Raw genomic sequence first — 21,200 nt, forward strand, 5'->3', positions numbered from 1 at the left:
ACAGGCCTCGCAGGTGTCTTCGCTGTGCTCAGGTGACAGGCACAGGTTGCAGACCAAGTGTTGGTCTGTGTAGGGGTATTTATTGTGGCATTTGGGGCAGAAACGGAACGGGGTCCGTTCCATCGGCGTTCCTCAGCACGCGGTCGGGCCGACCAGGCCCCGACGGAGGATCGAAAAACTACCCCGAAGGGTACCGGAGCTCTTCGATCTTCGATGCGGTGTTGAATCTAAGTACGCCGATCCCGAACGCAACAATACCGACGAAAATCTTCCGAAATTAACTATTTTTTCTGCTCCGAAACTCGGAGCGACAGGAACACGTCCGAACCCGATGGCGGATAAAAAACAATCGAAGATGGAGTCGACGCCCATGCGCAATGGAGACAAAAGGAGGAGTCACTCGGTCCCGTGACTCGAAAGACTTCTTCGAAGAAAAACAACTTGTAACACTCCGGCCCAACACCAGATGGCGAGCTATTGCAGAACATGCGTATCTACAGCGACAGATGCCATCGAACATACATTTTACCACTGGGGATAATGAGTTTTTACTAAATGTAAGATTAGATTTATCTCCCATACAAAGACAAGACTAGAAGTTTCTTATGGAAGAAGAATCAAAGGCGGGGTATGTAAAGGGGGTGAAAGTTGACTCCAAGGTGACAAAGTAGATGTTGCCTACTGAGAAAATTAGACTGCCTAAAGCCAAAGGTATCATGTGAAAAAATGCCATTGTTATCCTCTAGCATAAAAGCAGATTAAACAACTGGGAAAGCTGGCTCAGCAACCAGAGAAGCCAACAAGGTGGCTCGGGTGAAATACTAGTCTATCAAACTTGGAAACTGAGGAATCCAACTTAGCCCTGGAAAGACCTACTCAGCCACCTGAAAGCAGATTTCAATATGGAAACCCGAACCCCTGATGGGGAAATCCAACATCGGGGAAATTCATCATCTGCCAGCGTCATTCGGAATTATGTTAACTGAGGTATGTGGGATAAGGTGCCCAAAAGATGAACACACCACAGAACTCCACAAGCAGGTAATCAGACAGCAGTAATATTAAAAAATGTGTAGTGCTTTCTATGTGGATTCCAAATCCTAAAATGCACATTAAAGAAGAGCAGGGACGAATCACCAAACAACCAACATCTTCCATAATATGGCAGTTTAACTAGTTTTAAATTTCACTGAGATCTTGGCAGTAGCCTTACAACCCAGCGGCAATGTTGCCAGGCAGAGACAATCTAATGCTTGGAGAATATAAAAATGGCCAATTAAATCATAGAATTATTGGACAACAGCAAAACAAAATAGTATTTAATACCTTAAAAGCAATCTTTGGCAGTCACGGTTGGGGGAAAGGGCATAGAGTTCGTAAATATTAAAACTAAATACCGTTAGTATGTTTAAAAAAGAAAAACAAAAAAAAGTTGTTTATCATACTCACTTTTCTTACCAGTGCGCAGATCTACAAGGAGAAGTCATTTGCAAAAGCCACTCACACTGCATAGTTCACTATGGCCCCTTGATTTAGGAAGAGGCTGTCAATATAGGAGTTCATGGAGTTTGCTAGTTAAGGTGGTAAAATTGATGAATAGCACCTATTAACATACATTCAGGCAAGCTGCCTTTATTAACAAGGGTTAGACACTTTTTATTTTGGTAGCATTCTCATGGTCTCAAAGCGTCCTTAATTCATGTTACGTCTTGCTGTGCCTAGAACTACAACTCATGCAAAGGTGAGTAAAAAGTTGTCTTCTGATAGGAATAGTTTGCTAAGCTTGCCATGGTGATGAAATTAGACGACTGAAACTGTATGGCAAACGCCAGATCTGTGTGAAATTTTAACAGTGTCTGTAAGGAGTGCAACTGAAACAAACTGAAAACCACTGATTATGCTACGACTCATGACCTGAATGCTTCTGAAGTGTGGATGAGGAAAGGAATTTTAAAGAACTAAAAGGCACTGCACACATCGTGCAGAGAAGCAGCACCAACTGTTCTTGTGATCAACAAGAGCCCTATAGATATGGGGCGTTATCCATACCTGAACAAAGGGGAGGGGTTCAACCCCGATGGGGAGGCAGGTAAATACAATTTAAAAAGGCAAAACAATGAGGTCTCTAAATTAAGTTTGAAAATAACTAAACGGTACGAAAACAGATTGAAACAATTAAAGATCAATGCCTCTATTAAAGTTTAGGATTTAGGGGTTAAAACACCAAAACAAATGCTGTCACAGGTTATTTCGCTGAAGTAGTTCGCACAAATTGTGATTAGCATCAGGCTCCTTTGTCATGACTTCCACAGCCTCCCACTCGCCAGACCGGCTGGACTTTTTGATGGCATCAACCACACTCTGCATGTAGAGGCCATCCTCGAAGGAGGCTGCCATGGTAACTGGTCTGTCGTCCCATGTCCGACGGTCATCCTGGTCCTCGAAAGACTGACGTAGTGCCTGCACCATGTACTCCAAGCCCTTCAAATACAATAAAGGAATTTCTTTCAGTCCTTTTTCCAAGAGGCTTGTTGTGCTAATACTCAACGAGTCCATTAGCAGCAGCTCCTCTTGGACAGCAGTGTTTTTCTGCCCATATAGTTCCATACCACGGGCCACAAGCCGACCTTCCGAGCCAACTATCATGACTTCATGGACAAACGCACCAGGCATGTTGAAGTTCAGTGTTACAGTGCTACAGATACCGCCACCCATGAGCATCTGGAAAAAGCAGAAGTCATCACTAGTGACATGGCGGATGCCACTGATGGATGCATTCTGTCTTACGAATGTTTTCAGCAGGCCATGTACCTTTTCAGCTTTTCTACCGGTGAGATGGGTTAAGAGGTCTATGATATATGTCCCCATGGTGTGAAGGCCTCCACCTCCCATCAGCTCATCACAGATCCAGTTGTACTTACTGCTAAGCAAGCTACCCCAGTATACTCTGACATCACAGATAATCACGTTCCCGATGTAGTGCTCCTTAATCAACTCTTTCATCCTGACAAAGACAGGCAGGAAGCGCAGCACGTTACCCACCAAACTCATGAGTTTGGGGTAGTATCTGGCAGCTGTCACCATCTGGAATGCATCCACCGATGTTGCAGCTTTGTCACAGATCACATTCTTCCCAATACCTACAGAGGAAACATATTAAAAATATTAGGTCAAATAGGTTTTATTTTTATTTCTCCCAGTCCGTAATACTTCTGTTCTTCTCCCACATACCAAGCGAGCTATGCAATGTCCTGTCAACCATCAAAGTAGACATGGGAAACTTGGTTTAGTGCTCCGAAAAAATTACTTCACATCTTTTGCAACACACTGATTTCCTTACAGAACTTCTGAAGGTAGCGAAAGGATTTTCCCAACACTCCATCAATTCTTCGGTCTCTCACATTCAATTCCTAATGTGTATACCTCTCTCTGAAAGAGAAATGTCAGCTAAAAGCAATAATGCAAGGAAAGTACGAATTCTAGCCTGAGCATGAACTGAAGGAGAGCTTTGAAACAATGATTCTCCTTGTAGGGTGTCTTCAGTGAGATAGTGTGAGGAAAAGACACTGTAAAATTCATTTTACTCTGGGCTCGTAGCAAATTCAGATTATTTTATTTTCTCCTTTTTCGAGCTAACATAGTCATTCATTCTAATGGCTATGGTTAGTCTGTGTTAGAGACAGTGAGAATGTAATGAGTAGGACTGAGATGCCTACACTGTTTGACTGGTTTTTGTTTAACATTCTTCCTTCATAAGCGTAAGTCTGGCTCCAAACTACACTGAAGTGTAAAACGTGTTGATTTTGTACGAAAAAGGAGAGTACCATGTTGTGATGCAGCTTGTGTGTACAGACTCTGCTTGGGTTACATAAGACAACGTAAAGCTTAAGAAGTCATCTATATTTCTAACTGAGAAGTGAATGGTTTGGTTGGGCAGTGACCTCATTTCTCACTGGAGTGAATAGTGTGACACTTCCTGCTTCCTAAATGTTGAAGTGAATGACAAGGGTGCCGGAAGTGATTCAAAGTGTGACAGGACAAAGCGCTTACCAACCCCTGGTTTATGGTCAACCCAAAGTAAGCCAATGTGAGATACACTACTGCTTACCTGGCAGTCTTTGAGGGGGGACGCGCCAAGAGCACCTGGGGGAGAACTCTTTAAGTCACATTCTGTGGAAAGGCTCTTGGGGCCAGATGTATCAAAGCTTTTTGCATTCGCAAACGGTGCAAATGCCCGTTTGTGAATGCAAAAAGCCCTTTCAGAATGTATCAAAGGCATTCTGAATGCAATTTGAAGGAATTTCTAAAATGGCGATTCCCTAAAATTGCGACCCTGTTTAGAGAGTCGCAAATTGTGACTCTCTAAATAAGAAATCGCAAATAAGGAATCCTTATTTGCGATTTCTAAAGCACATGTATGAAGCAATTCCTTAATGTGAATTGGGCATTAAGGAATCGCTATTACCACCAAGTTGAACTTGGTGGTAACCATGTGCAAATTTAAAAAATGCATTTAAAATGCATTTTTAAAATTTACATGTTAAACACACACGACCTTTTGGCATGTGTGCACCTTACATGTTGTTAAAAAATGTTTTGGGGTGCAGCAGAGGGGGCCTTAGGCCCCCAGCACCCTGGACTTTGCATTTCCCAAAATTGCGAATTCCAGTTAGGAATTCACAATTTGGTAAATGCTAAATATTCCCAAATATGAATAGGTGCAAATGGGGCCGGTATTGTAATTTGCGATTCGGTGATAGCATTTGCGATTTTTAAGAAATCGCTATTACCGAATCGCAAATATGATACATTGCATTTTGCAAATCAGAAATAGCGATTTCTTAAAAATCACTATTTCCGATTCGCAAAAGGCATTTTTCATACATCTGGCCAATGACTTCTTACAAGAGAGTTCAGTGTGGTTATTTCTCCTAAAATTAAAGTTTGGTTGCTACTCTAGTCTATCCTGTTTTAACTCACAGATCTCCATGTTTAGGTAGCTCACAGTTTATACATTTGTTAGAGAAGATTGACTTCTGTGAGTTAGTGGTGTGCAGGATCTTGGGTAGCATAACTCTCTAAGGAGGGGTTATTTATTCAAAGTACTACTCGGTGAGATGGAGGGAGAATATTGCGGGCTTGAAGTAAATGTTTTTTATAGACTTATGTCAGGGTGTTTATCCCACAAATATATATATTGGTGGTCAGGAAAAAGGCCATGGAAAGGGGTTATAATACTGAATACTGTTAAAGCCACACTGGAGGGGGGCTTCATTCAAGGTCGATGTCGTGTGAAATCATACTAGCAGCATATTCTTCCAGTTTTAAGGAGAGCTCCTTGCAATCTTACCATACTGTGGCATACAAATACTTTTTCTACTTCTATTGCATTCTCTTCAACTATATGTAGGTGGATAAACCATATCACTGCAAAAGAACTCAAGAGGGACATTCTTCACTGAGGAAGGGGTCCCTGTCTTGGTGACACCAATAAGTAATGAGTCTCATATTAAAAAGAAAAAAAAGGCAGTTTTTCTACAAAATACCTGTACCAAGATATCATTTATAACACTATGTAAAAGAAATCGAGGAGAGCATGTAGCTTCTGCCAGAGTCATGCCCCCTTTAAAAAAAACTGCTTGATGGTATTACTTTCATTAATAGTTTTTGAGACAACTCTACTAAAAACTCAGAGGGTGGGAAAGCATTTTACAATGAAGGGCAATTAGTCATAACCGGGGACCCTGGTAATATGAGATTCTGTGGCCTGTGGAAAATACACTTACTTATGGATTTGCGTCTTGGCCACAAAAAACACCATCTCTGCATCATTCTTAGACTTCACCCAAAAAATTACGTACAGTTTAAATTAATCTAGAATCACTAAACAAAAAAACACCACATCTGTTATGTGCCACGCTGAGACCCTTTCCAAGGATCAGCCAGTAAATCTACGGTTGCGGATTGATGTATTCAGGGATAAAACTGGTACTAATGAGGTACACTTTTTCCCAGACAATTAATAGTTGTTAAAATGACAAAATAACGAAATAATACTGCTACAGATTAAGTTGTTTTTGTTGCTACATAATTGTCTCATCCCTAGCACATAATTTGGTTCTTTAGGTCTATGTAATTCCTGTGTCCCTGGTCTTAACACTGCAATGTCGGAGGTGGCATAGTGGGTGAAGTAGCAGAACAGATGATGGATACCTGTACACTTGTATGTGCAAATGAAGGATATATACAGTTTACAAACAGTCCACTGGAAAGCGTACAACACAAGAGGTGAAGGATACATGTACAGTTGCATACATAAATGAGAGATACAGAAGTCATTATAAACATCAGAAGGCCATGTACTATACAAATACAATATTGATCAGAATCAAATTTGCAACAAGGATGAAGGTACAACTAGAATGTGGCACCAGTGCAGAGGTATACAAAAGAACAATACCAGCGCAGACAATATATATATATAGAGAGATAAAATGTTCTAGTGTGGAAATGTTTTTAAAATAAGAAGTAAACAGAAACGTGCAACTGCTTCTCAAAGGCCTGTTTTTGCCAGAGAGCTCCAGTTTATGTGCAAGATAAAGAGGGCTTTAAGTGCAGGGCTTAAGTACAGCAGTCATATGCGTAGACGAGATTTAAGTGTTGGGGGGGAGAACACACACGGCCCACGTAGGTTTAGACGAGGCATGCTTCCTGTGACAAGTAGGCTACATGGCAAAGGGCAACCAAAGTGGAATACCCAGCAAAAAACAAAGACAAAGTGTGTCTTTAAAAATACACGTTATATGTTTGCATGTTGAATGTCTTATCTGTGAATATTGAGTACGATATCCCAGACCTGTGTAGGAAACAGATTTGTCCCAGGGCATACAAACACTGATGTATGGGTCCTGATGAAAGCCCTGGACCTTCTGGGCCTAATACAAATAGGCGTTCTAACATGTAGACTCGTACAGAAGGAATAGGATCATAATTTCCACATACTCTCTTCATTTTTCATCATACCAAAAACACCATCAATAAAAGGGATACCTTAGATGTTTTCTAGGTATTTTTAGCATAAGACCCTGGGAAAAGAAAATATCTTAAGTGCTCCCTGGAGTATGGTTGAGCCCATCCTTGTTTTTAGGGAGCAGTATGATGAGACCCGATGAAGAAGCATGACACCAAATGGATGCGTGAGGGTCTTCAAAACAACACTGAGTGATGTCCCGTACCAGGGCAGTGCTCCACTTAATGAGTGTTTTCAAACTGCCACTGAGGTGGACTACTATGTGTAGGACACTCAAGATGATATACAGACTCAAGAGTTTGCCAATTAAAAGATGTAAGGCTGGAAGTGATTCTGTCAAATATCCTCAAATGTGGTATTTATCTTGTTGTGGAGGGGAGGAATGATTTGGAGAAATTTAAAGAGGGACTTAAGACAGCCTCTAGTAGAACTTTCCCACAGCATATAGGTGATTTAATCAGTGCTTGGATAACAGTTTTTAAATTAATTTTGGTATAAAAATGTTGTTAGACCTGAAAGCGTTAGGGTGGTCACATCTAACTTTTTTGCCTGCCTCCCTCCACTTTTGAGATTCTGTTTTTGCTGTTTTTAGACTCTGTGCACTTTACCACTGCTAACCAGTGCTATAGTGCATATGCTCTCTCCCTTTAAACATGGTAACATTGGATCACACCCAATCCAATTGGGCTATTTAATTTACTTATAAGTCCCTAGTAGAGTGCACTATATGTGCCCAGGGCCTGTAGATTAAATGCTACTAGTGGGCTGCAGCACTGATTGTGCTGCCCACGTCAGTAGTCCCTTAACCTTGTCTCAGGCCTGCCATTGCAAGGCCTGTGTGTGCAGTTTCACTGCCAATTCGACTTGCCATTTAAAAAGAATTGCCAAGCTTAAAACTCCCCTTTTTCTACAGATAAGACACCCTTAAGGTATGCCCTATGTAACCCATAAGGCAGGGTGCTGTGTAGGCAAAAGGCAGGACATGTAACTATGTAGTGTACATCTCCTACATTTGTTTTACAATACTGTGAGGCCTGCTCCCCTCATAGGCTAACATTGGGGCTGCCTTCAGACCTTGTCTGAGTGGTAGCTGCTGATCTGAAAGGAGTAGGGATATTTAGTATGGCCAGAATGCTAATAAAAAATCCTGCTGACTGGTGAAGTTGGATTTAATATTACTATTTTAGAAATGCTACTTTTAGAAAGTGAGCATTTCTCTGCACTTAAATCTTTCTGTGCCTTACGTCTGGCTGGGCTTAGTTGACAGCTCCACTGTGCATTCACTCAGCCACACCTCAAACACAGGATACTCAGCCTCACTTGCATACATCTGCATTTTGAATGGGTCTTCCTGGACTGGGAGCATGGAGGGCCTGCCCTCACACAAAGGACTGCCACACCCCTTACTGGGACCCTGGCAGACAGGATTGAACTGAAATGGGACTTTGTGCACTTCTAAGCCACTCTTTGAAGTCTCCCCACTTCAAAGGCACATTTGGGTATTTAACCAGGGCCTCTGCCTCTACCAACGCAGGCACTTCCTGGAGAAGAGAACTTGAACCAGAATTTGCATCCTGCCAAGAAGACCTGCCTGGCTGCCCAAAGGACTCCCATGTCTGCTTTCTGTGAAGGACTGCAGCCTCACTGTTGCCGTGCTGCCTTGCTGCTCTCTGGCTGTGGTGAAGAAGTGCTCTCCAAGGGCTTGGATCGGGCTTGCCTCCTGCTCCCTGAAGTCTCAGGACCAAAAAGACTTCATCTCTATAAGAAGGACTTCTTGTGTGGCAAAATTCGACACACAGCCTGCACTGCAGTGAAAATTTCACAGCACGCTGTACCGGAATGACGCAGCCCGACTTCGCACCGAGAAGGTCGACGCATCGCCAGCGTAGCGACTGGAAATTCAATGCACGGTCTCACCGGATCGGTGCACAGCCGAGCCGGAACGACGCACCCCGACTTCCAGGGAGGAATCGGCGCAGCGCCTGCTGTGCGGTAGAAAATTTGACGCACCGCCTACCGGATCGACCCAGCTCCTGTGACTTCATCCTAGCAGCGTCGGAAATCCACACATCGTCTCCGGGGTGTCTGAAAACCCCGCAACCCAAAGAGGATCCACAACCTAGCGCCGCAAATTGACGCACAGCCGTCCCTGCATGAACACTAAACAACGCATCACCGTGTGCGGCCCAAGAAATCAACGCACACCCATTTGTTTCCAGGCATCTCCTCCTCTGCAGTCCTTTGCAGAGATTTTTCACGCGAACCAGGTACTTTGTACTTGAAAGAGACTTTGTTTGCTTGAAAAAGACTTAAGACACTTTATATCACTTTTTAGTGATATCTCAACATATACTTTTTGCATTTTAATCGTTCTGACCTGCATTTATCCAGATAAATATTAAAGATTTTTCTAAACACTGTGTGGTGTATTTTTGTAGTGCTATATTGTGTTATTGTATGATTTATTGCATAAATACTTTACACATTGCCTTCTAAGTTAAGCCTGACTGCTCAGTGCCAAACTAACAGAGGGTGGGCACATCATAATTGTGTGTGACTTACCCTGACTAGAGTTAGGGTCCTTGCTTGGACAGGGGGTAACCTGACTGCCAACCAAAGACCCCATTTCTAACAAATGTCTTTTGCAATGCAGCTTCAAAGGGAATCTGGAACTCTCTGGGATGTCCTGAATATAGAAGTGAAGATTACAAAAACCCACTAACGTGAAGCCCAGAGACTTCTCTAAATTCACAGTCTTGGGGAAAATGTAGAGTGCCTGTAGTTCGGCAATCTAGTCTGGAAGGATGGCCATGAAACTGCTATGATTCAGACAAATGGACTTTAAGCCTGATATAGGGATTCTCCTAGCAGGAGAGCACTGGAAAGTGATGTGTCTCCTACCACACCAAAGCTGCCATTTCACAGCCATATTTAAAGGTAACATAAGCTCTGGATTATCACTTGTAGATTCTTGGCTGGCTCCACTGACAGTAATCTCTAATCTCAATGGTCCATCTACTACAGCATAGTAGTGGTTAGCCCAACCTATTAAGAATGGGGCGACGTCAATGATTTTCCCTACCTGTGTCCGCCATAAGAGGCATGGCAGACATGAGCAGGGTAAACGTTCAAAGGTCCTGACATGCAGGGAGAAAGTTCTGAGGATCGCAGCAGTTTGCATAAAATAAAATAAATGACAAAAATAAATACAACATTTTCCAAAAAGGTGCTCTAAGCAAAGCAGATTCAGCAAACCTGCAGTGTTGTGATGGGCGGTGCAAAAACAGGCAGCTTTCTTCACAGCACCACCATCATACCAAGCATGTGGGATCTCTCAATGTGGCATGTGGGTTAGGGTGAGGGAGGACATTGCCTCCACTCTCTGGCAGACCGTACATCATGGTCTATATGACTTCCTCTAGTTTTTGTTAGTTGCGACCCATTCAAGAAATTATAGCGGGGATTGGGCTACTATGTTAATGTTATCTATGCTGGTAATCTGGAGGCATGGGTCCTTATCATCCATGTTGTTCCAGTTTTCGAGAACATCTTACCAGATCATCAACAATGAGTTTGAATAGTAAGGACAATAGGTCTGATTCTTATGGTGTTTGAAGAGGAATGGTCATAGGTGAAGATAGAAAGGTGCAGTCTTAATGCTTTTGTGGGTTATGCGGCGTGCCAGAGAGCCCACAGCAAGATGGTGGCACTTTAGTGCACCTCTGCTGGCCAGGGCTTTTAATCAGACTGCTCTGATGCCAGGAAAGGGAAGCTAAGTGCTGGAAAGGCTGGGGTGACTCGCCTGGCCCGCTAAGACGATTCCTGTGCTCCACTGGTGACAACAATGTCCTCTAACTGCTCGCCGTGCGAGCTGCTCTAAAGCACAGGAGTGGAGGCCGCGCAGTGTGCAACGCTGACACCGAGGCGAGGTGCAATGGGGTGATGTGGTGTTCCCCAGCAGTGCGATGACCCAGAGATGAGGAGTCCCTCTTAATGAATGTGTGGTGGCAAGTAACCTGGGAGCTGCTGGGGAGGCGCGGTCCATGACAGCAGACGAGAGCCGTGTCATGGGAGCACCTGGTTGGAGCAGCACAGCCACCTGCACAGCATCTGGTCCCCCCTCTCACAGCTGTGGGAAACTGTGCGGGAGTGGCGGCTAACTCCTGTGGAGGGGGGCTGGTAGGCAGTCGCAGCGGCAAAGCTACAGTTCTGAGTTCTTGAGTTGCAGCGAGCCCGCTGGGAGGTGTGGACCCGTGGGGGTGCGCCACCTGCTATTCCGGATGGTGACTGTAGCCGCGGGTTTTGTGGGCCTAAGCAATCTACTACATAGCTCAGTTATATACTATTTTGGCACCGTGGAGCTCAGGCTCCATTAGCTGCTGGGAGGCACCTCACCCACCATTGCTCCACAACGATTAATAATGACAAGCTCAGCGTCTGGACCTGAGCTCTGCGCCTGTGCTAACCCCGTGAACTAACTGAAGGTATGCTTCGGAGGTGTCTGACCACCTCCCTGCTCTGTGCTTGGATACAGAGCTCCTGCACGGGAATGACTACCTGAGCTGGGGCTTAGAAACTAACTTTCACAGTCTGCTGATATCAATGTCATGTTTGTTGCAAGTGCCTGTGTATCTTCCTCTGTGCAGGGCCTGCTGATCATTTACTGGGACCTATCTGGTTAATGTGCTGCTATGCAGCAGTCCTGGACTTGTGCGTGGAGCTGTGGGCCTGAGGTGCACATCTGGTTGCCTGTGTGGTTCCAAACTCAGAAGCCTTCCTCTGCGCCACAATCTTGCACGTGCTGTGCTCCTAAAAAGCTACCTATCATGACCTGACTACAGAGATCCCCATGTGGAGAAACCTGGTGCCCATTTTTCCCTGATACGCTGCAGCAGTGATGGGGGACAACCACTGTACAAGGCATACTTTGGTCCACAGATGCTGATTGGTGGCAGAGACAACAAAGTGAGCTGGGACAATTCTGCCAACAAACAGGGAAAATTGATTGAAGCCAAACACTCCTCAATTTTGAGTGTTGGCGCTCAGCCAAGGCGCTACAGTATGCACTCTCAGACCAGGAACAGGATGCAGGGTCCCGGAACATGACCGCGCTGGAAAACACACTGATGGCCATGCAGCAAAGTGTTCAGTCCATTGATGAGAAAAAGGACTCCTTGACCCTGCGGATGGACCACATGTCGGAAAACCTTGATGAACAGAGGGCACAACTCACAGCAATGGATCAGAGGATTTATACTGTGGAGGATGACCTACAATCCATGAGCATGAAATCCTTGAACCTGGAGAAAGTGTTGGCAGTCACACAGGCCAAGAATGAGAATCTAGAAGCGCAGGTCAAAATAATTTGCTCATCACAGGTGTCCTGGAGTCTACCAATACGGGCAAAATAAAGACCTATGTTGAAATGATGCTCACCATGCTCTTTGGCCCTAAAAACGTGTCAAACCTGCTGGTGGTGGACTTATTGCTCACTCATGGAACGGCTAGCCCCCTGGGTGCTTCTTTCTCCAATTATAGCGAAATTGTTAAATTACCGCGATCGTGATATAGTGCTCAGGCTAATGCCTGAAAAGAAGAAACTTACCTGCCAGGGTACCCGGATAGCCTTCTTTACAGACTTCATAATGGCGGTGCAGGTGGCCCGCCAGAAATATCTATCCATCAATAAGCATCTACAAAAGGCCGAAATCCCCTATGCCACGTTCTATCTGGCGCACCTCCAAATTGATTATCATGGCACTCAGAAAAGATATGCAAATCCCAAAGCAGCAAAGGACTTTCTCAAGACTATCACCAATCGGCGCTGGGACCTGTGAAAGCCAAAACTATAAACATGCAAACTTGAACCATCGTTCAAACATTAAGCAATTGATCTCCCATTTTGAATTGTGCTTCTAAGATGATTTGTGCAACATGCTCATGTTTCTGTAGGGTGACCACTTGAGGTAAACGTGAAGTTTTCATTTCTCGCTTGTTAATTATAAAATGCAGGTGAAGGAGCACAGGTATGCAAAGCTGCCTTATCTCAGCAATGTATGGTCTGAGGTTAAGAGAACTGAGAAAAATAATTAGTTGTTTGCATGGAATTTCTGACAAAATGCTCGACTGTGAAAATAGTGCTTTTGAATTAGATAAAAGTGGCATGTGCTTGAAACTGAAACGTCTGCAATATGTAAAAAGAACCTGCCCTTTAGGAGAGGTTACATTTGCTTGCACAAGGAATGCTGTTTGCCTCAAACAACAGCCTTGGAACTGAGAGAGTAGACAAGCACATGCTGTAAATTTAGTTTGCTGACAGACTTATCTTTCCTTTGAAGCATAACTATCTCTCCTTTGAAGTATAAACATCTCAGCTGCACATAAATGATGATTCAGCATTTGTAATGCAAACCAATGAGTGTTTACACATATAAAAGGCACATCACAACTCAAGGAGGACTTAACACTTGAAATTCGGACTCTGTATGTTTCAGCCTGGACTTAACCCCTTTCCCGCCAAGGAAATAATGGTTACGGCTATTTTTAGGCCGATCTGCCCTGAAGGGGGGCAAAAGCTACTAGAAACCAGGGATTGTTTTTGTGTGCGTTTTTTGTGTGTTGGGGGCAGACCCTTGGGTGAGGGTCGCCCCCAAGGGGCAAAAGGCACTATTGGGCAGTTTTGCCTCCTTGGGGGCAGATCGGCCTTCTTTTTTTTTAGGCCCATCTGCCCCCAAGCGGGGCAGAATCTACTTAGCGCTAGGCATCGTGTGTGTGTGTTTTGTGTGGGGGAGTGGCCCCTTAGGCAAGGGTCGTGCCCCCCCCCCCCCCAAAACGGGGCAATATATTCTATGCCACTTCTGCCCTCTTGGGGACAGATTGGCCTATTTGTTTTAGGACCATCTAACCCCAGGGTGGGCAGAAGCCATAAAGAATTCAGGGATTTTTTTTCCCCTTTGTTTTTTTGTGCTGGGGGGGGTGCGCCCTTTGGCAAGGGTCGCACCCCAAAGGGAACAAAGCACTGTTGGGTAGTTCTGCCACCCAAGGGGGCATATCTGCATATTCTTTTTAGGCCTATCTGCCACCAAGAGGGCAGAATGCACTTAGCGCCAGGGATCATGTGTGTGTGTGTGTGCGCTTTGTGTGTGGGGGGGGTGGCCCCTTAGGCAAGGGGCACCCCCCCCAAAGGGGGCAAAATACCCTATGCCATTTCTGCCCCCCTTGGGGGTAGATTGGCCTATTTTTTTAGGCCCTTCTGCCCCCAGGGGGGCAGAAGCCATAAAGACGCAAGGGATTTTTATGTCTTTCCTTTGATTTTTTTTTTGCATTTGGGGAGCGACCCCTTTGGCAAGGGTCACCCCACCAAAGAGGGCAAAGCACTGTTGGGTAGTTCTGTCCCCTTTGGGGGCAGATCAGCCTATTTTTTTAAGGCCCGTCTGCCCCCAAGGGGGGCAGAATCCAATTAGCGCCAGGGATTGTGTGTGTGTTTGTGTGTGTGCTTTGTGTGGGGAGTGTGGGGGGGCCTTGGGCAAGGGTCGCCCCTCAAAGGGGGCAGTATATTCTATGCCATTTCTGCCCTCCCTTGGGGACAGATTGGCCTATTTTTTTAGGTCCATCTGTCCCCAAGGAGGGGCAGAGAACCCTAGACACCAGGGGAAATATATAAATGTTTGGTGGCGGGGTGTTTGTCAGCTGGCGAAGTATTTGCATTTGTGATTATAACAGTTTATTTCTTCTTTTTGTTCTAGTTCAAAGCTTTTGCTTCCTTTGCTGTGGCTTGTTGCGGTTTTGGCAGTGGTTGTCCTGCGGTTTGCATAGTTGCATGTTTTAGGTAAGTAAATAAATTTACTCTAAATTAGTATTGTTGCCATGCATGAATGACATGTTTGTAGGTGGTGTACTAAATGCAGGATTGTGTGTGAAATTGTCCTTAGATGTATGCACAATGATATTTGTGATGTCTTATGTCTAATTTGCTTTTTTTTTTTCTTTTTAGAGGGATATCATTGGCGATTGCTGTGGCTGTGCAGAGTAGTTGCTGGTGAGTCTAGCTTTTTCAGGCAAGTAAGCGGTATAGTTTTTAAGTTTACTCTTAGTGATAACGCCACACTTTGTTTATTACTTATCTTACACAGTGCTGGTTGTTGATGGTGCATTTGTCCAGTTACTTTTTGTAGGAAGGATCATGGCTAGCCGTAGGATGACCGCTCAGCATGTTGTTGGTGTGCTATTTGAGTCATCTTCTGATCATGATTATGAGAGTGACTCTGCATCTGAGGCAGAGGAGGAAGTGCAAGATTCTGGTAGGGAATTTTTTGTCAGAGAGGAATCATCTGATGATGAAGCCACTCTCAGCTGATGAAGTGCCTATTTTAGAGGAGGACACCGCTGTGCCAATGGTGCAGCAGCCGGCTGGGCCCGACACCTGGGTTGAACCAAACATGGAGTAGTCACAGTTGTCTGCCTTTACTGGTTTCCCAGGGTGAAGAGTAAATACGGAAAACCTTTTGCCTGTCAAGTTCTTTTAGTTGTTTATGGACGATGTATTTTTAGAAGAGATTGTTGAGCAGACTAATTTGTATGCAGAGCAGTATTTGAAGGACAACGCTGCCAGACTTATGCAACACTCTAGAGCTAGCTGGTGGATTCCCACAAATATGTAACAGTTGAAAACGTTCTTGGGTTTAACTTTTTTGATGGGCTGATAAGGAAGCCATCACTGTCTTCATATTGGTCTACTAGTCCTTTGATGGCAACTGCTATATTGCCTGCAATCATGAGTCGTAACTGGTATGAGCTTCTTCAGATGCTGCATTTTGTAGATAATGCTTTAGCCTTGCCAAGAGATCACCCGGATTCTGACCATCTTTTTAAGATTTAGACCTGTCCTTGATCATTTGGTAGATCGTTTTTCAGAGATCTATGTTCCAGGCAAGGAAATATCTGTAGATGAGTCTTTGGACCTGTTTAAGGGTCGTTTGGTTTTTAGGCATTACATTCCTAGCAAGAGGGCATGGTATGGAATTAAATTGTATATGCTGTGTGAAAGTAGTACAGGATATGTTTATAATTTCCGGGTGTACAATGGTAGGGATGTAGAGTCTGTGCTCAAATAGGTATCAGGAAGGAGACCAGGATGTACTGCCCTGATTGTCCTTCAAAGCCTGGGCTGTTTGTGGCTGGCTGTTTCAGGAGCTACCACACACAGAAGAATTACTGGGAAATACCGTGAGCGTAAACTGCTGTTTTATATTTTCATACATTCAGTTTCATGGTTGGCATTACTGTCATGTAGGCAGTTAGAGCTTCTGTGTGTAGTTTTGTACTTATTTATAATTAATGATTTCTTTGTTGTTTAAAAGCAAAAAAAAAAAAGTGATGGCGGTGTGCAAGGACTGGCGCTTGGTTGGCGGTGTGTGTGGAATGGCGCTTGGCTGGCAGTGTGTGTGGGGTGGTGCTTGGCTGGCGGTGTGCGTGGAGTGGCGCTTAGCTGGCAGTGCCAGCCAAACACCAGTCCACACACTCCCATCAGCTGGTGTGATTGTTGTATCAGGCATGACGGTATATAAGAGTGAGGGGCCCTTGAATGGCGATGTCTGTTGATGCGAGTGTTGTAATGTGCTCGGCCCGCGGCTGGCGGTGTGAATGGTCTTGTGCATTTCATGTATGAAAGGTGTGTGAATGGACTGTAAAGCGGTTGGTGCCTTGACACGGCTTTACAGCTCACGAGCTGTGAGCCATTGGTTCAGCTTTTTGGCCTTTCATTTATTAGCAGTACATTTCACTTTTGTGAAATCTCTTGTTAATAAAATCTGATCTACTGAACCATCACTCTTGTGCCAAATCCAACCAATATGTGTGGTAAAAATGACAAAACCTGCTTCACTGTAATCAGGCGTCGCAGCACACTCATGACACGCGAGATGTCTCGGGTGGGAACCTGATGATGAAGTATGCCACCAACTTGGTTGGTGGATGAGGGGTCTTTTTAACATAATCTAAGTGCTTGTCTTTTCACAATTTTAGTGTGTGGAATATCAAAGAAGTATGTGGACACATCAAAATGATCTATGACAAAACTACCTGTGTTTGGGGGGGGCGGGGGCACCTATGTTTTTGGTCCCGGGTGCAGCCTTCATCTAGGGAAACCTACCAAACCCAGACATTTTTTTTAAACTAGACACCCCAAGGAGTCCAAGGAGGTGTGGCTTGCGTGGATCCCCCAACATTTTCTTAGCCATTTTTCTCTGCAAAGCTCACAATTTGCTTAAAAAATCATTTTCCTCACTTTTCTTTATAGGATCACCACTCCGGCACAAATTTCCTACCACCCAGCATTCCCCTCAGTCTCCCAAGCAAAATGATACCTCACTTGTGTGGGTCCCCAAAGCAGAGTCAGCCTAAAGATGTACAAAAGAAAAATATGTGCTTATCAACTCACTGTGCTATCCCCTCCATCTCTACAGGTTTGTGACCTTTTTCTGTTGCAGGCACCTGGGCCATCCACACAAGTGAGGTACCATTTTTATCGGAAAACTTGGGGGAACGCTGAGTGGAAGGAAATTTGTGGCTCATCTCTGATTCAAGAACTCTCAGTCACCGAAATGTGAGGAATAAGTGTTTTTTTTGCCAAATTTTGAGGTTTGCCTAGGATTCTGGGTAACAGTACATGGTGAGAGCCCCAGCGTGGATACCCCTAGGTGTCTACTTTTAAAAAATGCACAGGTTTGGTAGGTTTACCTGGGTGCCGGCTGAGCTAGAGGCCAAAATCCACAGCTAGGCACTTTGCAAAAAACAGCTCTGTTTTCTTTGGGAAAATGTGATGTGTCCACGTTGTGTTTTGGGGTATTCCTTGTCGCGGGAACTAGGCCTACCCACACAAGTGAGGTATCATTTTTATTGGAAGACTTGGGGGAACACGGAAAAGCAAAACAAGTGTTATTGCCCCTTGTCTTTCTCTACATTATTTCCTTCCAAATGTAAGACAATGCGTAAAAAAGACATCTATTTGAGAAATGCCCTGTAATTCACATGCTAGTAGGGGCACCCCAGAAATCACAGATGTGCAAATAACCAGTGCTTCTCAACACCTTATCTTGTGCCCATTTTGGAAATACAAATGTTTTCTTGGTAGCTATTATTCACTTTTTATATTTCAGCAAATGAATGGCTGTATAAAATGAAAACCCAGTGCAAGGTGCAGCTCTGGGTACCTAGGGTTCTTGATGAACCTACAAGCCCTATATATCCCCGCAACCAGAAAAGTCCAACGGTATATTTATTTCTAAAATCTGACATCGCAGGAAAAAGCTAGAGTAAAACGTGGAAACAAATTGCTGTTTTTTTCACCTCAATTTCAATATTTTTTTATTTCAGCTGTTATTTTCTGTAGGAAAACCTTGTAGGATCTACACAAATTACCCCTTGCTGGATTCAGAAGTTTGTCTACTTTTCAAAAATGTTTAGCTTTTAGGGATCTAGCATTGGTTTCACATCCATTTCTTTCACTAACTGTAAGGAGGATGAAAGCACAAAAAACAGTAATAAGCATTTGCAATGCACTAGGGTCTCGCATTTGTCAGAGTTACAGCTGTTCACAGTTGCAAACTCCCAACCGGATTTTTCTTGCGTTAAAAGAAAAAAACAGCACGATCGCGCTGCTACAGTTCACATGTAATTAATACCTATTGGCAAAAGTGCTATTATGAACGTAACCGGCAAAAGTGCAATGAAGTGTGTAACAAGGTCGATAGTATGCAAAGCGCTCGACTTCTGCCCGGCGAGATCGCGCTGCGAAAATAGAGAAAAAGTAGTCTACAAACTCAGCGAGCCTCTCCTGTTTTCTGTACTTGGTCGCTGCGCTCCAGGAGGGCAAACCACCGGAAAAGGCATGACGTATGCGTGCCTTCCACTAATCAAAAGAAGCGGATTCTAACAGGCAAGCAAACTTGCCAATGAAAGACACTGACGTGACGTCGACGGGGCTCCGAACCCTTTTCTAATACCTAAAGCGTCCCGCTAGCAATACGCATGCACGACCCTAAAAATGGGGTATGTCCCAGTAAAATGCCAAATGGTGTTGAAAAATTGGGTTTTCTGATTCAAGTCTGCCTGTTCCTGAAGGCTGGGAATATGGTGATTTTAGCACCGCAAACCCTTTGTTGATGCCATTTTCAGGGAAAAAAACACAAGCCGCCTTCTGCAGCCCTTTTTCCCCCCCATTTGTTTGAAAAAAATAATCTTTTTGCTATATTTTGGCTAATTTCTTGGTCTCCTTCAGGGGAACCCACAAACACTGGGTAAAAAAAGGACACAAATTTGGCGGGGGTAGCTTATGTGGACATAAAGTTTTGAGGGCCTAAGTGCAAACTTCCCGAAACAGCCCAAAAAAGGCTTGGCACCTGAGGAGGAAAAGGCCTGGCAGCGAAGTGGTTAAAGCAAATAAAAGTTTGCTTTTTTTTTTTATCAACACCTTGACTGCATATTGACTGTTCACTTCTTTTCAGATATCTATCTTTTACAGACCAGTTTACTGACAATCTTGAAGCTGATGGCACTTAGAGCTGAACACAAGACTTTGAACTCTATGCTTGCTGCACTTTTTCGGTTTAAGAGAAGCAAGACCTCAGAGGAGCAGAAGTGGGTCTGCTCTTTCTGTTGTGGGATCTGTCCTGGCTGCCTGGACTTACTCATGTTGGTAGGAACACTGCTGTTATTTGCCAGGCCGCTGGTGGAGGACTGGGAAGTTGGCAGCCCCCATGAAGGTACACCATGTATAGACCATATGAGTAGGAAGGAATACGTTACATGGTCTGATGTATAATGTTACCATTTACTTATGACTTTTTTGATTTCAGGAAATGGGAATGTCTTTAGCAAGTTTGAGATGCTGAAGTGGGTGGGTGGTGGGCTTGTTTGATTGTTGTTTACAAGGCCACCATTATGTTGCTTATTACAATGCTCTTCCTGTGCACCATACAGTACTTGCCAAGATACACTGTGCTGAGATCAACATTAAGTTGTTATTATGGCCCTTTCCCAGGGACACGTAACCCAAATGACTTGGAATCTGTGGGGCTTAACCCCAGCAAAACGTGACTGGTACTCTCTTATCTTGACAGGCATCGTATTCAGATTGCATTCTTGCAAGAAGCGCACTTAACACAAAATAAAGAACTGGCCATCGAAGCCTGCTGGGTGGCGTATAGACTGGCCTCTTCTTACTCTTCATACTCCACGGGTGTCATGATCCTTGTGAAACAAAAGAGTGCTGCTTACGGTTACCCAATACATGGTGGATAAACAGGACCACATTGCGATAGCACAGGGTAGGCTTTACTGTACTCTTATCACTCTGGTCAATACATATAGCCCCAATGTGGATGATCCTGTTTTTTATATGGCTCTTTGGAGCAACATCAACACCTTTCCATTAATGGCTATTTTATTCGGGGGAGGGGAGGGGGGGGTCGGGAGGGAACTTAACACATATTTAGACCCCATACTGGACCGGTCGGCTGTGACGGACTGGCATGGTAAACATTCCGCTTGGGTGATACAGGACAAAATGGACAAACATGGTATTGTGGACATATCGAGGCTCCGACACCCGCTACAGCAGGAGGGCACAAATGCATCCTTTCTCCACAGGACCACCTCTGTCCATCGGTCGCGGTCTTGCTTGGGCTACTGGTTGGTATCCCGGGAGATCTGTGCCAGGACGACAGAGGTCACACACCTGCCTAAGATTCTGTCTGACCATGCACTAGTGAATCTAGAGATCTCAATCCAACACGTACTCCCACCCTATTCGCGTGGAGGTTTCGGGCAGCGGCACTCCTAGATCCTGGGTTCCAGAATCGGCTCCACTTAGCTATTGTTGAATATTCTGACAAGAATGCTGGATCTGTGACCGGACCTGAAACACTATGGGAGGCCTTCAAGGTCACAATCAGAGGCTTATGCATTAGCACAGAGGCGGCAGTGTTGAAAGCAGTAAGTGCACAACAGCGAAACAGTGAGGATAAATTAAGGTTCCTGGAATGTGACTATGAAAACAACCCTAGAAATGCCACCCTTGCTGCCATTCGATAGCACATCACCACTTTTAATGAACTAGATGCCCAACACACATCTGGAACACATGGGAAGGGTGGAAGACTGGGACATAGCT

At 44.5% G+C, this 21,200-nt stretch overlaps 1 protein-coding gene across 3 annotated transcripts in view; it reads right to left on the bottom strand.

The window, feature by feature from the left end:
* Nucleotides 1-443: 443 nt before the first annotated feature.
* Nucleotides 444-21,200, bottom strand: part of GFOD2 (Gfo/Idh/MocA-like oxidoreductase domain containing 2) — a 177,584-nt gene continuing 156,827 nt past the window's right edge. For all 3 annotated transcript variants that reach the window (XM_069217565.1, XM_069217566.1, XM_069217567.1), the window contains exon 4: nt 444-3,140. In XM_069217565.1, coding sequence (XP_069073666.1) covers nt 2,239-3,140 — 902 coding nt within the window. In that variant the 3' untranslated portion in view covers nt 444-2,238. The remainder of the gene's footprint in view (nt 3,141-21,200) is intronic.

Source organism: Pleurodeles waltl, chromosome 12, assembly GCF_031143425.1.
Source record: "Pleurodeles waltl isolate 20211129_DDA chromosome 12, aPleWal1.hap1.20221129, whole genome shotgun sequence".
Classification (NCBI taxonomy): Eukaryota; Metazoa; Chordata; class Amphibia; order Caudata; family Salamandridae; genus Pleurodeles; species Pleurodeles waltl.